Source organism: Cydia pomonella, chromosome 2, assembly GCF_033807575.1.
Source record: "Cydia pomonella isolate Wapato2018A chromosome 2, ilCydPomo1, whole genome shotgun sequence".
NCBI classification, from domain to species: domain Eukaryota; kingdom Metazoa; phylum Arthropoda; class Insecta; order Lepidoptera; family Tortricidae; genus Cydia; species Cydia pomonella.
The window spans coordinates 28,326,894-28,344,547 of record NC_084704.1 but is presented as its reverse complement, the minus strand read 5'-3'; the positions used below and the strand labels follow the sequence as shown (position 1 = coordinate 28,344,547).

Genomic DNA, 17,654 nt, shown 5'->3' with positions numbered 1-17,654 from the left:
ATTTTAACTCTTAAGAGGGAAGTAGATCTCGTGATCGTCCACACAAAAAAAAACCCCTTATACCTATATATTTTCTATTCTCCATGATTTTAGTACGTTATTTCTTTTTTTTTTCAAAATGTGTAACACATTTTTTTTTCAAATAGGCGAAACCTAGAATATATTATGCTGAAGAGATAGACATCAAAATCAAAGTGATTTATTAAAATTTTCTTAGTGGAAAACGTTTTCTCCCGAAATGGAATTTCATAGAAAAAGTACCGTTATTTCGTTAGGATCGCAAAGCTATTCTTCCCTCTTAAAACCTATTTAATAAAGTTTTTAAGACTCACATTTTTTTTTCTTTTTTTATTTTTTATTTTTATTCTTTTTGACAACACGTAATATTTTCCTTTATCATGGAATCTACTCTACCTAAAAATGACACGGCTAGTTTTTTCGTAGGCACTTTTTATATGGAAACGGCGTTGGTGGTTGAATAGCAGTAATGAATTATATTTCTTACACAAATACATAGTTATTTAAAAGTTCTTGTCAATTTAGGATCTTTTTCCGCATTCAATGGACTTAAGGTGTGCTCCGTCTCCTAACTCTTTTAAGGAACTACTTAAACTCCATTTTTTATCTCTTCCTTGATACTTTTCTCTGGTTACTCTTTATCTTTATCTATGGCTGGCACACGTATTTATTTAGGTATATGTACTCGTATTTTTATATTGTTTATTTTTATTTGCACGGTAATTTGTCTGTTTTCTATGCATTTAGTGAAAGATTTCTTTCATTGCATTCACAAGACATACTGACATAAGTAAATTTATTAATTTCCGCTACCCAAAGGAAGAAGTAGAGATCGCTTTTTAGGAATAAGACCGCCTGATATTTACCTCTGCTTGTGTTTCTGTTTTCTTTTGTACTGTTTTCTTTTTTTTGGTTGTGCAATAAAGAGTTGTATTGTATTGTAAGCTGCCAAGGAACAATACATTCCAATAAATATACTGCAATAGATATATCTCTGAAGTATGTTGCTAGAACTTACAGTTTCCGAATTGTGTTGCGGAAAGTTTGATGATTTTGACCAGATATGTTTTATTATTATTACCGTACGAGTCTCTAATGGACGTGTGAGACATTGGCCAAGCAAAAATTCGTTTTATTTGCCAAGATAACTACTACGAACCGATTGTTATATTCATTGTCAGTTTTTAATTACATAGACTACATCCTACGCACTCATATCCTATGCCCCGTGCATATTCTATGCACTCTGCATTTAAGGGTTAGAGATTATTTAACTATCAGGCGTATACGAATTTTAGTTATTCTATGTTTCCGATGTGATACTGTTAAAAGTGACGTATTTGGTTGAATAAATTAAAATTTTCTGACAAATTAGTATCATATCGGAACCAGATCGAATAACTAAAATTCGAATACGCCTGTACAATTTGTAATAGATTCAAGTATGAAATTTGTGCATCACTGTAACTATAGGCATAATAGTATATCATAGCATGAAATCTATCGTAAGAAAACAGCATCCGCTGGGAAATTGTATCCTTATTGACTTGTGTTGTGCAACACGCCCGGGATGATATTTTGCAAATTACCCACGCACACGAGGGACGCGAATGATTTTAACCGTTCATCCCTGAGGCCAAAAGCAGATGTTAAGTGTGACTTTAGCTCAATATCAATTCCATCAATAAAACATTAAATTGGTTTTTGGTATTTTAATACTCAGTCACTTATATCATCAACATACATTGAAGTGTTTTTTTTTTATTCCTGAAAATAGGCCAAATCCAAAAAACTCATACCACATTTTAGTCTCTAATTATGGTCAAAAATACACTGTTCAAAACGTTCGGGTTACTCTTGAGCACGTTGTATAGTCTGTTTTAATCATATTACATATTAAATTTTATGCCATGTTATAAATAAGAGTACAGCCCGCGTAGCCAAACGTGCCTATCGTTCACGCTCCGTGGCGAACGAAACGCAACTGTCACAGTCGCACTAATAAAGAAGACTGATAGAGACAGATGACTACGCTACGGAGCGTTAACGAGTGTATGAACGTTTGCTACGCGGCCTGGGGTTTCATTGTTAAGTGAATCAAGGCAGGTTTTGAAATCAATTAGCTGTCCCACCCACACAATGGCATATGAGTATGTTATTCCGTTGATTTCATTCATGCTAGCTCTGATAAATCGACGTAATCTGGATGACCCTAGGGTGAGGAGTACCACGGTCTAGAAATGCTTAGAGTATCCGTGTTTTAATCAGGCAATGCATACCTACTCCGCTTTCGAAAATGAATTTTTGAAAGCTCCTCACATTGGCACAATTTACGAATTAACTCGTTCCCTGTCTGGGTGCCCCCAATTTAGGGTCATGAAGCTTTTTTTTTCAGGAATACGTGCTTCCACTGGAAGCACACTTGGACATGTGTTTGTCATATCATTTTGTTTGGGGACAGTGAAAGTGTTAAGCATCTTTTTGCGGCTTTACGTGGTGTGTAGTTTGTTAATCAAAGAGACATTAAATAATTATAAGACTGTACATTTTTGAAGACTTTATTTTCTTTTTTGTGAGTAGGTAAATGGCAATTCTTAAGATTGTAAGTATAATCAAACATTATAATTATCATTAAGTATGAAGGCAAGTATATGTATCACACAAAAGTATACAAAGCTAAGCTCAACTATAAGTACCGACTGTTCTAGATACCTTTCAAATGCCTTCCATGGCGGTGTTCACCTCGACTGGACTTGAGATTACAAGAGAAAAAGTAGCTTTCTGGTCACCGTGCTGTGTTGAATTTTGAACGAATACAAGTAGGTAAATAGGCACAACAGACACTTTTTAAATAAAATGTTTGTTAGTCTATGCTTACATGCCTTCGTTACTATCTTTTTCAGTTTTCATTGTAGAGTTAATATCACCGGGTTATTTCTCAGATACCATTTAACCGGGACATACTTTCTCTTACATGACTATTAATAAAAAGTTGCTAAGCCTATTTGAATAAATAATAGTACCTATTTATAGATCGTGTCATTCACGAAGACGCGTGCCTTGATTCTTAATGTTCGTTATTAAATTTGACAAATCTGCGCGTCATCTTGGATGACACGAATACAGTGTAATATATATACACTAATCAGGTACTTATTTCAAGTTTTACCTACGTAAAAAAAATATATCAGCTACTTTTTTAACACTTTAAGATAAGACTGTAATATTCTTGCAAAATTATTTAAATTAAAGCACTGAGTACTATGATAAAAATAAATATCTAGTTTCTATGACGACGATTCCTCTTCCGTTTTTTATTGCCAATCCTCCTATTCCTATATCCGTGAATGTTAACGAATTTATTTTCATTACCTAAAAATTCATCCATCCACTTGTGGTTCGGTTCTTCGACAATATTATATTCTTCTCCGTTGTTTATTTCTTCATAGTTGTTGGCGGCCTCATAGTTTTGCGTTTCTTCGTGTTCATAATGTTTGTCCTTGTAGCCGTCGTTGGTGTAGATGATTTTCTTATGGTGGTAGTTGTCGTTGAAAGCGTTGTTCCGGAGGAGCGTGAAGACGGCGCTGGAGAGCGCCATATTGTTGAGCATGACCGTGCCCATGACCATCATCTTGAGCGCAGGCAGCACGAAAGGCAGGATGGCCGACATGATGAGACCCGGTATGAGAAGCAGCGGAACTATCGAGTAGAATCGATTTCTCAATTTCTTCATCGAGCTGCGCGCAGACTCTACCTCATTGTCTGAAACTAAACACGAACATATCATGTGCCTAATCAAATATCATACGAGTAAGTATTATCAAAACATAAATAATGCCAAAAATTATACTCCGAGTAGCTTTAAGGAGGAAAAGGAGGTATTTAACTTAGCGGAGGGACTGCCATGCAAGCAGCAGTCCCTCCGCTCCGCATATTATCCTCCGTAGTAAAACAATAATATGATTAAATGTTATTCAATGGTGCAAAGTTAGTCGTGCTGATATTTTAAGCTAACAAAATGGAATATCGAGCATTTTGCGGTTTTTAAGGCATGAGAGACATACAAGTTTGCTGAGCGAAACGTTTCTTCTATAGCCGCGAGGAAAATATTAAATACAAATAATTCCTGAGATTTTAGAAATATGTATGTACTAAATTAATTAATGTTATTAGCATTACGTTCGCGAGCTTAAATAGGTATCTGAAATAAAGCAGAGACCTTATTCTTAGGAGGAAGTAAAAAATGATTTTTATAGCAAGATTCTGTCCGAACGTGGCTACACTGAAAAAGTGAAGTCATGCATAAAAACCGAAAGAAATATTGTAAAAATCGTTTATATTTGGAATTTACTTATTGTGCGAGCAGACGATAAACAATTGAATGAGTTCTTAGATATTATTACAGTTGCTATGCACAGTAAGGCAATACTATACAGTATCTACATAACTGAACGTAAAGCAATTACTCAAACCTGTTAATGTTTAGGTCATACTTACTGAGCAACTTATTATACTTTACTTTAGGGACCAGCCCCGAAATCGAGAAAAAATGCTGTTTCATACATTTTGCTGTTCTGATATTGAAATTTCCTATGGGAGAGTCAATTTATTTTTCGCGATTTCGTGGTTGGTCCCATAGCAAAAGTTCCTCAGTATGGCCTAAGCATTAACGGGTTTGAGTCATTGCTTTTCGTTCAGTATATTATACGGGGAGTAATTTTTAAGTGATACAAGATATAAGTACGCGACTAGGGTTTGCACGATGGATCTGAAATGTATGGAAAGATTCGGGTAACCGGATTAGGGCTGCCAATCCCGATATTCCGAGATCTCGGTATTCCGGGATCCCGCGCCTTTTTTCAATCCCGCTTGTTGCGGAATTGTGAAATCATTATTGTGGCATGTCCATTGTCAAATATTTATGCTTTGAAAGTAATCCGTCAACTAGCGTGGAAGCCGTTGGTATGCATTTTCCTGTGGAAAAATCCATGTTATGTTTTCTTTGCAAATATTCTCAACAGAAAGCTGACCAAGTAAATTATATTTTAAAAATGAAAAATAATATTTAGTATTCTGATTTTCGTAGTTATTATGAAGGTATTTTTTTTATCTTTGATCTTATGGTCGATTTGAAATGTGGAAATACCTATATAGTTTGATTATTTCAATGAGTTGTCAACCTTGTAGTAATAGTTTTAACTTTCATGCGGGATCCCGCGGGATTGAAATATCCAGTCCCGCAGGTACTGGGATTAAAGATAGGCTGCGGGATTGGAAGCCCTAATCCGACCCAAAAAAATTGTACATTTCTCATCATGACATGGAGTTATTATACAGGGGTCGGACAAAAAGTGCGGATGACGTAAAAATGACGTAATCTTGCACACAGGATGATGTTTGAGATTGTATTTAAACTTCCGTGTGACATGTAGTAACAAAGTAGCATTAATGAAGTAACAAAATAATCGTAAATAAACCCATGGAATTAATAATACAGGTGGTAGGGTGATGTAGTGAATAAAATAAATTTCACGAAACTTGTTACCATAAGGTATAATTATTTGAAATTAGTTAGAACAAGTCTGCGGGATTGACACAATATTCGAGTAAAGATGACATTTTAGAGCGTTTTCTTATACATTAGTAAATATAAATTTTAGCTAAATATAATCGTGAAGATACAATAGCTAAACAATAACGAAGTCAATTTATTGTTCATCTGATTGACAATGTGTCAGTCAAAAACGTACTTACTCATTTCAAGTGGCGATATCGTTTAATAAAGAGGTTGATAAATGATAAGTGATAATTGTTTATGAAAATCAAAAATACTATTTGAAATCATCCTATAAGTGGTTTGACGTCATTCGCACTTTTTGTCCGACCCCTGATTATAATATTACAGTCATCCGATTTACATATGTAAACTAAAATTCAAGTGTCAAGTTTAGCTTCCAAGATTAAGACATACATTTTCAGATCCGGATTGCAAACCCTATACGACTGTACTCATTACTGTAAGCAACTTTTGTTATGAGAGCAACCCTGACCCGCCGCCGAAGTTCGCAAGTTGCGGGCATCTTTCTCTTTTACTTCAATTACGGTTTAATTAGAGTGACAGAAAAAGATGCCCGCAATTTTTAAACTTTGGTGTTCCCGGTAGACCTGACATTGACAATTCGCTTTACATCGCTCGTCCAATAAGTAAATATTGACGCTGACACTTATTGACCCAAAAATGGAATGATAAAATTTGTCAGCATCAGATGTCAATTGTCATCGTGATGAAATAGCCCAGTAGGTATTCAAGTTCATTTCGATTGTATGAAGATCAGGTTTTTTTGTAATTTCAGTGTATTATATTAATATAGTCACCATACGGTCACATTAATCTCGTTACAAATTGGAATAAGTACCATTATGAACAATATATGTCAATGAGTCAATTTCATTATATAATAAAATTTCGAAAGCTTTGTGATTATTCATGGCCATATTTTTTAAGTACCTACGCGTAATCTTTATCCGATTATGTCTCAAACAGAATAAATGCATTTTAATTATATTAAACAGAAAGTTACGATTTCACATAAACATCACATTTTATTTATAAACCATGGTAAAAACTGCTTTGATATAAATGGAAAGTAAACTTTTGTGCTATAAATAGGATCGTGGATCGCTTTCCATTATGGTGACCGATTTTGGAGCGATTTCGAAACTGCAATTGAATTTTTAGCGTACACATAGCATACTCGACGCATGCTTTGATGTGGCATATAATTTTCAACGTTAAACGCGTCAACTAAGTATGATTAGATAAAATTGCAGCCAAGTGATTTTAATTAAAAATAAGTATCTCGATCATTCAAACAGGAATCAGTAGTAAAGAACGTTACATTGTTATCCTTTAATATACTTAAGCTTTTTAATCATACCAAGATGTGACGCATTTCTGTTTCTTTATTCAACTAAAAAACACTAAGCTTTGTGGAATTCAATGTAGGGTAAATACGTATGTCCTTAGGAAGAGCTAGGAATTAGGTAATACTTGTAAGTCGTATTTTTTCTGTTTCCATTCACATCATATATGTAATACTGAATTTAAAATTGAATCTATCTCAGATTCAATTTTAAATTATACGTTACCATAAGGTATAATTATTTGAAATTAGTTAGAACAAGTCTGCGGGATTGACACAATATTCGAGTAAAGATGACATTTTAGAGCGTTTTCTTATACATTAGTAAATATAAATTTTAGCTAAATATAATCGTGAAGATACAATAGCTAAACAATAACGAAGTCAATTTATTGTTCATCTGATTGACAATGTGTCAGTCAAAAACGTACTTACTCATTTCAAGTGGCGATATCGTTTAATAAAGAGGTTGATAAATGATAAGTGATAATTGTTTATGAAAATCAAAAATACTATTTGAAATCATCCTATAAGTGGTTTGACGTCATTCGCACTTTTTGTCCGACCCCTGATTATAATATTACAGTCATCCGATTTACATATGTAAACTAAAATTCAAGTGTCAAGTTTAGCTTCCAAGATTAAGACATACATTTTCAGATCCGGATTGCAAACCCTATACGACTGTACTCATTACTGTAAGCAACTTTTGTTATGAGAGCAACCCTGACCCGCCGCCGAAGTTCGCAAGTTGCGGGCATCTTTCTCTTTTACTTCAATTACGGTTTAATTAGAGTGACAGAAAAAGATGCCCGCAATTTTTAAACTTTGGTGTTCCCGGTAGACCTGACATTGACAATTCGCTTTACATCGCTCGTCCAATAAGTAAATATTGACGCTGACACTTATTGACCCAAAAATGGAATGATAAAATTTGTCAGCATCAGATGTCAATTGTCATCGTGATGAAATAGCCCAGTAGGTATTCAAGTTCATTTCGATTGTATGAAGATCAGGTTTTTTTGTAATTTCAGTGTATTATATTAATATAGTCACCATACGGTCACATTAATCTCGTTACAAATTGGAATAAGTACCATTATGAACAATATATGTCAATGAGTCAATTTCATTATATAATAAAATTTCGAAAGCTTTGTGATTATTCATGGCCATATTTTTTAAGTACCTACGCGTAATCTTTATCCGATTATGTCTCAAACAGAATAAATGCATTTTAATTATATTAAACAGAAAGTTACGATTTCACATAAACATCACATTTTATTTATAAACCATGGTCAAAACTGCTTTGATATAAATGGAAAGTAAACTTTTGTGCTATAAATAGGATCGTGGATCGCTTTCCATTATGGTGACCGATTTTGGAGCGATTTCGAAACTGCAATTGAATTTTTAGCGTACACATAGCATACTCGACGCATGCTTTGATGTGGCATATAATTTTCAACGTTAAACGCGTCAACTAAGTATGATTAGATAAAATTGCAGCCAAGTGATTTTAATTAAAAATAAGTATCTCGATCATTCAAACAGGAATCAGTAGTAAAGAACGTTACATTGTTATCCTTTAATATACTTAAGCTTTTTAATCATACCAAGATGTGACGCATTTCTGTTTCTTTATTCAACTAAAAAACACTAAGCTTTGTGGAATTCAATGTAGGGTAAATACGTATGTCCTTAGGAAGAGCTAGGAATTAGGTAATACTTGTAAGTCGTATTTTTTCTGTTTCCATTCACATCATATATGTAATACTGAATTTAAAATTGAATCTGAGATAACTCTTACCTGAATATACATCCACATTGAGAGCTCCGTTTTCCCGAGAGTTCAGCTGTAACGAGTACCCGGATCCTACATTTAACTTCAGCGATCTAAACTGAAGCAACTTTTCCGCGCCATCACACAGTTCCGAATAAATCTGGTCGTCAGAGGCATTAGCGTATTTCTGCCATGGAAATCTCTCGACGTCCTCTGTTAGGTTGAATGTTTGTTCCTTGTTGTTGAGTAGATGGTCGGCGGCGTTTGAAGCGCGCCAGGCGCTCAGTGCGCTCAGGCATTTCGCGGGACCGAGTGCTTGGCCGCATGTGACGAGTTTCCCGACCGGCGTGCCTTCGATACGCAGCGCGGCGAGTACCCCGGGCGGCACGTCGAGCGCGTGAGCGCACACCGGCCACAAGGCGAGTGTGAGAATGGCAACGAAAGCGCGCATCGCCGTGGACTGAACCGCAAGATAACTCGGTCGCTCGTACTACTCACACCACTTGGAAGGGACTTTTTGCCGGTCGGGCCACTGACATTCTGTTATGTATCGAGCAGTATGCACCTGTTAAGAAAGACTTTCGCAGATATGCTTAAAGGTTTTAACTTGACACTGTCGGTTTTATAAATTATTATACTATTTTATTAGGTTTGTTGATATATATGCAAATTTAAAGTAGATCATCAATTCTATCATGTTACATTTATTACACTTAAATGAGGTTTTGATATAACGTTCGGTTAGTCAAATACATCCATCCTAAAGACCTCGTTCACAAAATTTCACTTACCCCCCTCGTTGCACAATTTACTAATTTAACTTAACAACAACAACAACAAATTTATATTTAACTCAAAATTATTTATTTCATGAAAACATACATGTTAATGATGCAGGGGATGGAGCCACTCGGAGAGCAAATAAATGCCTGTGTTGGGAGGCCACCACCGTCCATTGTCCCCAAATATATTTATTTATTTATTGTAAATCCGTCATCGTATCTTGCACAGTCAACTGCAGAGAAAAGTGGACCCCCCTTGCTTAGAAGTTTTTATGCAAAAGTGCTAAGCGAATAGTATTGCCGACTGTACTATGTTTGTACCAGTCAATGTTGGCGCGTCAAACATAACCATTGGGGAAGCCGCGAGCCGGAGCTAATTTAATAAGCTTTTTCTTAGAGATCCGTCGGATAACATGCTCGATCCCTTAACACTAGAGAAGCGAGTTCTACGCACTGACGCTCTGCAACGCTACTAAGCCACTACCGTACTAAGGCACTACCGCGAAAAACAATAACTAACATTTTTTATTTCTTTGTCTGTCTCTCTTTCGCTCGAATACGCCAGAGCGAGAGAGAGAGGCAGATTACGATAAATTTTAGTTTTTCATGGTAGGCCCCCTCAGTCTCTGTTGTTTGTATAGGTTATTAGGTACTTAAGAACGAAGACGACCGCTTCTGTTTACAAACGTAGTCCCTATTTTCCTATTTGGATATTAATATTATGAAAAATATTTTTACACAATTTGATGTAGGTATAATGACCCTTAGCTTTAGCCCTTCATTAGGCTTTATTCGATTTTTTTATTATTGAATATGAGACTAACGAGCGAAATAAACTTTCTAGCATATTTTTGAAAGCTACTAACTCTTATGATGATTAATACAAGCGAAAAAAAAGTCACATGAAGGTGCATAGTTGTGCTTGGTAGACATCAAATTATATAAAAATATTTTCTATAATGTTAACCTTTCCGCCGCCATTGACTTGATATAAAGTCAGTACATTTCGTGCCCCACGTGCCCACACGCCACGACTTCATATCAAGTCGTAGTTTTGGTCAGGTTGGTAATGTTGGTATACGTGCAATTTATGACGTGCCGTTGATGGCACTTTATTACTTCATTGACGTGGCGGCGAAAAGGTTAATAATGTTAATGTTATTCATAGAGGAAAATAGGGACTACGCAAGGCTTGAAGTCTGACAGGACACTGTCCGGCATTCTCGGCATAGCAGGAAATGGCCTATATTGCCAAAAGCGAGCGCATTAGCATACGACGGCCGCCGGTCACGGACGGATTGCTGTCGCGCGCCGCCGCCGACGCACTGCTCGGATTTCTCTACCACCGCTACGTGCGGCGACTTCATTACTCGTCTCTAATTATGCGACAACGAGACAATGCGACGCTTCATATGTTTTATTAAACGATAAAACAAATCGTCACTTCTAATGGCACTGATATATTGTTTGTTCACGCGTCAGGGCATTTAATTTAGTCGTAATCATTAATTTTGCTCAAGGCCGTAATTATATGTATGTAATATTATTCGATTTTTTATTGAATTCCTACGCATTCATTATTATTCTTTTGCACTAAGTTTCATATTTTTTTCTATGACTGTAAATGACGTGGTGTTGGTGTCTCATAATTGGCATGATGACAGTAACAAAGAATCATGGAAATAATGGTAACTGTAATGTAAGTATGTAAAGTAATTTTCAAAACGGAAACGGAGCCTTCTTAATTTGGTCGAGTAATACATTTTTTTAACCAACTATTAGGTTTCAAATGTTAGTTCAAAGAGGTTTTATCACACCAAACATAATTTATAGATTGAATTATCTCGTAAATTACATTAATGAATAAACATAACATTTTATCGATTTGATCTCCATCCGTCGAATAGAAACACGAAAATATTATGATTGCTTTTTAGGCGTTCCGTAGCCAAATGGCAAAAAACGGAACCCTTATAGATTCGTCATGTCCGTCTGTCTGTCCGATTATGTCACAGCCACTTTTTTCCGAAACTATAAGGGCTATACTGTTCAAACTTGGTAAGTAGATGTATTCTATGAACCGCATTAAGATGTTTACACAAAAATAGAAAAAATCAAAAACTTTTAGGGGTTCCCCATACTTAGAACTGAAACTCAAAAAAATTTTTTTCATCAAACCCATACGTGTGGGGTATCTATGGATAGGTCTTTAAAAATAATATTGAGGTTTCTAATATATTTTTTTCTAAACTGAATAGTTTGCGCGAGAGACACTTCCAAAGTGGAAAAATGTGTGTGTCCCCCCCCCCCCTTCCCCGTAACTTCTAAAATAACAGAATGAAAAATCTAAAAAAAATATATGCTATATATTGCCATGCAAACTTCCACCGAAAATTGGTTTGAACGAGATCTAGTAAGTAGTTTTTTTTAATACGTCATAAAATTAAAACAATTTTTTTTTCATCAGACCCATACGTGTGGGTTATCTAGGGATAGGTCATCAAAAATGATATTTAGGTTTCTAATTTCATTTTTTTCTAAACTGAATAGTTTGCGCGAGAGACACTTCCAAAGTGAAAAAAAGTGTGTCCTCCCCCCTGTAACTTCTAAAATAACAGAATGAAAAATCTAAAAAAATATATGATATACATTACCATGCAAACTTCCACCGAAAATTGGTTTGAACGAGATCTAGTAAGTAGTTTTTTTTTAATACATTATAAAATTAAAAAAAAAAATGTTTTCATCCAACCCATACGTGTGGGGTATCTACGGATAGCTCTTCAAAAATGATATTTAGGTTCCTAATATCATTTTTTTCTAAACTGAATAGTTTGCGCGAGAGACACTTCCAAAGTGAAAAAAAGTGTGTCCCCCACCTTGTAACTTCTAAAATAACAGAATGTAAATTCAAAAAAAATATATGATATACATTACCATGCAAACTTCCACCGAAAATTGGTTTGAACCAGATCTAGTAAGTAGTTTTTTTAATACGTCATAAATGGTACGGAACCCTTCATGGGCGAGTCCGACTCGCACTTGGCCGCTTTTTTTACCTTTTTATTAATTGGCTGTTTGTCGATTTCGTTCGCGCCTTTCCCTTGCGCACGCAATGGAATCATGCGTAAAAAAAAACGCGCTCGCCATTTTCCGTATTTGTCATAAAATTGGAATAGTTTTGCATGTTTTTAGTTTATATATTGACGAAATAGTACATTACGATACAAGTGCGAAAAATAGGAAATTCGAAACGAGTGGCGATAAATTAAAACACGACCGAAGGGAGTGTTTTAAATCGACACGAGTTGCGAATTACCTATTCGCACATGTATCGTACAACGTTTTACAGTACATATGGCCCTTTAAATGTTCGACACAGTAACGTAATATGCTACTTCTCGCACTAGTGCTATAAAGTAGCCCTATATGTACTGTAAATGTGATTTTCAAGCATTGAAAATGAAGAACACATTAAATTGACGCTGCCAGTAATACTAACAGAGGCAAGAGCCGAGAACGATAGCCTTTTACTATAAAAATCGGATGTAAAATAATTGGCCGCATATGACAGTTTTATTCAATGGAAAATCAGTAAAAACGCCCAATCTTTCTTGGAAAACGTGTTGGTAGCTTACTTCAATGAACTGGCGAATAAGTGCCTACAAGCCCCACGCTTTGGTGCAATTATTCGATGTTAAAACTGTAAGCCACTATTTTGAAGATTGTACTTTTACTGTTCTGACAAAAAAAAACTAATTTATAAGATTTGTTTTTTCATCGCAAGTGTGTTCAAAAACGTCGTATGAAACGCGTGTGCATTGGTAATTACCCACGTCGGCTTTCTTATTGCGCGCTCGCTTCAATATCGCCTCGTGTGTAATGACCAACTTAGCACACTTGTATCATAATGTACTAATATTCGTGTGTAAAGTACTCATGTAAATAATATCTACCACCAACTAAACCGTGACGTCACAAACGGACCAATACAAGTGTGGTGTGTGTGTGTAAGTGTACCTATTAAGGGGATTTAAAAATTTGTCATCATGCCAATTAAGGCTTTTTAGAGTTAGAGACCTGAGGACCTACAGCTAATCACTTTGTTAATTCGTTCTTCTATTTTATCTGTATCGTTCAAAGTATACAAAGCAGATATGTGATAGTGCCAACAATCCGATGCTGAAATGATGCCTTTCACTGGAGTTAAACACTCTACTTTTCATTATACGAGGAAAGTAAAATACATGTTTTTATTAAACATGTCTAAGTATAATCCTTATAGCATTTCTTGAAGGTACTTTCAATTAACCATTTAGGTAAATGTATCGTTATTTATGGAATGGGGAGTTAAATATCAGAATTGAACTTGTATAACAAATCTATTTTAAATCAAATTTCAATTAAAAATAAATAAGTTGGAGCGGTCCTACGAGTACTTGATGTAAAAATCAACGTCAACATTGCCAATTTTTATAGGTACTTGACTTTTGCTAAAAATAATGAAATGTTTACGTTTACTTTTATACGCCTTTAGATTACATTATACATATGATACTCTTTGGTATTAATACTATTAGGTAAGTAGGTATAACTCATTAATTCAGCATCGACATTATAGGAATTTATCTTGCGTGGAGTCACCTTCCGTTTTAAGTATTAGCGAAGTTGTTGACTGTAGAAGACATGTAAAGTTTAAAAAAAATTGTGCCCCCTATTTTGACAGCTAAAATAGATGGCCCTGCACTGCGGCATTTATTATGTTATGTACCTAGTCAATGTATTGTCAAATGTCAACTTTTGACAACCAGAATTACTGAATACGTAAGGAGCGGTACAGCACCATCTACATCAGCAAGGCGACCGCGAGGTGGCACTTGACATTAACGAGTGACTGCGTGAACTTTGCGGCGTCTATGCGAGAAAGTCAACTACGTGTAAACGATTTTGTAAGTTGCCATACAAATTTTGCTGTGACTGTGGTCTTCTTCTTCCTCGCGTTGTCCCGACATATTGCCACGGCTCATGGGAGCCTGGGGTCCGCTTGACAACTAATCCCAAGATTTGGCGTAGGCACTAGTTTTTACGAAAGCGACTGCCATCTGACCTTCCAACCCAGAGGGTAAACTAGGCCTTGTTGCGATTAGTCCGGTTTCCTCACTATGTTTTCCTTCACTGAAAAGCGACTGGTAAATATCAATTGATATTTCGTACATAAGTTCCGAAAAACTCATTGGTACGAGCCAGGGTTTGAACCCGCGAACTCAGTATTGCAAGTCGCAAGCTCTTACAACTAAGCCACCAGCGCTTTGGTACTGTCACTGTATTCGATAAAATCCCGTATACGGTATACGGGAAAAAATAACGCCGTGTGAAACTAGCCTTACCCTTATCTCCGTGACAGATGTCAACACGGAGCACGGACACAATTTATTCGTATTCGTATTCGTTTATTTGTATTAATTATACATTGTCAGTGTTACATTTTAATTAGGTACATAGGTGCAAGATGGATGTCAAACATAATTACATTAGTACAAAGGAAGATACAACAATAAAAATACAAAATATGTCATTATAAAGAATAATTAAAATTTATACATTAATAGGCTATTCATCCAAGAATTCAGCTACGGAATAATAGGCCTTCCGGATTAGAAACGAGTTCATTTTCAATATAAATCCTAATTTGGTGCGAGCGTTTTTTATATTCATCGGAATCTTATTATAAAGTTTAGGTCCTAATACGTGTAAGCAGAGAGCAGGTTTTCTTAATCTATGTTTCGGCAATTCTAGGTCATGTCGCCTCTGGTCCTGGAAGCGGTTGCTGGTCCATATTTTCCTTGGAAACTTTTCTAAATTTAGCCTAACATATTTAACTACCTCTAGAATTAACAATGAAGGTAGCGTTAGAATATGGAAGTCCATAAATAACTGACGAGCTGGTGCATCAGGTGCCACCCGTGCCATTTTCCTTATAATTTTCTTTTGTATGATGAATGGTCTGCCCCTATAGATCGTGTCATTCATGAAGACGCGAGCCTTGACTCGTATTATCATGTTATTAAAGGTTAGATTTAACAATTCTGCGCGTCATCGTGGATGACACGAACTATACATATTAGTGAATGACGAGAACAGTAAAATACATGGGTATTTTGCAAAAGACTTGACCCCTTACCTTATTCATAAAATATAGCAACTTCTTAAAAACCTCTGTTAACCCTTTACCAGGCCCCGAAGAACCAGCGTGTCTTAATACGTACTTTATACGCTGTTGCAACCGTATTGAACGCCTTGTAAAAAATGTATTTATGAAAGTCGGAGATCTTCCTTTAAACCAGAAATAAAAATGTGGGTTACGGTTATCCCATCGCCTGTCTAAGTAGTGAACTGTCATACTAGATTTTGTCTTATTATATTCTTGATCAGGCCAAGGGATATATTCCACCCACATCTTATATCGGTTATAATAGTCAAGGTTTAACTCCAAATCTCCTACGAAACATTATATCAATCACTGAAAAAAAATCACTTACTTACGTGAGTTTTTATGACATGACAAGACAATTTACCGGGCCATGGGAAAAATAGCTCCCACACAGTTAAACTCTAATAAGGCCATGGGATAATATCAACCCACATCCTAATTCTGGTCATACACAATAATGCATGAATATTTAGCAATGTTTACGATTACATTAGCTTTCAATACTCAAAATCTACAAAATATCAAAAAATTGTTCGACCTATGTACTTCTGTTTCATAGAAATTATGGAAAGTGTTCGAATTTCTCCGTAGTTTACTGAAATTAGCGTTCAAGTGAATTTAAACGGCTGCCAAAGATATATTACTCAATTTAGAAGCGTGTTGTGAATGAAGATCATAAAATAATATTTTCAGGGATTGACAAAATATTTTGTAGGTGGTTTGGAGTTAAAACCTGACTACGGTAACCGATATAAGATGTGGGTGGAATATATCCCTTGGCCTGGTAAAGGGTTAAATTTTGTATCCTTCTAACAAACAGAAATGTCAAAATGACGGATAGGGACAAATGATTATCAACGGTTTGTTAGATTTGTGAATGATTTTATACGTTTATGAATTATTTATAAAAAATTGTCGTTGGATAGGTAATTGAGGCAAAAAGACCATTACTTACGGAGTCCGGCTGGAAATTATAGGTATGACAAATGAACCGATTTATTTATTGTTAATAGTAAATTATCTCGCTTCATAAATCAAACAGTGAGTCACTTTCAGAGCATTAGAAATGAAATAGTTATTTGTTTTACAAGGGGGCAAAGTTGTTGTTTAACCGCTCGTGCTAATATTAATACCCGAGCAAGCGAAATTTTGAGGAAAAAAATCTTTTTTCGCTAATATCTCATAAAAAGTTATATTAAGTAAAATAATATTATTAAAGAGGAGGAAATTTTTCATCAAAAAGTATTACTTACAGAACTGTATCTCCATTATTTATACTTTTTATTCAACGCTGAACATAAGTCTCGCTTATTAAGTCATAAAAAGCGAGTAATGGAAGAACAATCGGTTGGTGGAAGTTCGTCAAAGGACAAGAAGTTTCAACAGCAAAACTGCTAAGGAGCTTCTAGAGCTCAAAAGACACAAAACCTGCGCGGTGACTAGAATATTGACTGGACGCTGTAAGTTGAACAAACACATGTTTCGAATTAGAAAGAAGATGCGACATGCATGTTCTGCCGGGAGTCAGAGGAGACTGCAATGCACATTCTCTGTTCCTGTGGACCACTGATGTCAAAAAGAAGTATCTAATTAGGGCGGTACGTATTGCAATCCTATGAGATACACAGAGCATTACGGCCCAAAAAATCTGGAATTTCCTGGATTCAACGGGCATTAGTAATGAACTTTAAAGGGCCGTCACAATAGATCATTGCTTGGTCGACGTGGCTCGAAGGCCCACGACACCCCTAATAATAATAATGGAGAAGCGGTAACGTGACTTCGTTCTCTTTTGTTCCCTTTTAATTCAAGTGAAAATCTCCGAACACAGGTCAATTGGTACTCGTAGATTTGATTACAACTCTGACAATTGGGTAGGTGGCTGAAATCGGTGAGAATTTAATTGTTTGCGGTCACGAGCAAATAAAATTAAT

At 35.7% G+C, this 17,654-nt stretch overlaps 1 protein-coding gene across 1 annotated transcript; it reads right to left on the bottom strand.

The window, feature by feature from the left end:
• Window positions 1-2,562: 2,562 nt before the first annotated feature.
• Window positions 2,563-10,032, bottom strand: LOC133534815 (uncharacterized). Its single transcript, XM_061874102.1, has 2 exons — window positions 8,755-10,032; window positions 2,563-3,786 (listed from the first exon to the last, which is right to left on the bottom strand). The coding sequence occupies exons 1-2, from the start codon at window positions 9,176-9,178 to the stop codon at window positions 3,299-3,301; spliced, it is 912 nt and encodes a 303-aa protein (XP_061730086.1). The 5' UTR covers window positions 9,179-10,032; the 3' UTR covers window positions 2,563-3,298.
• Window positions 10,033-17,654: the final 7,622 nt, after the last annotated feature.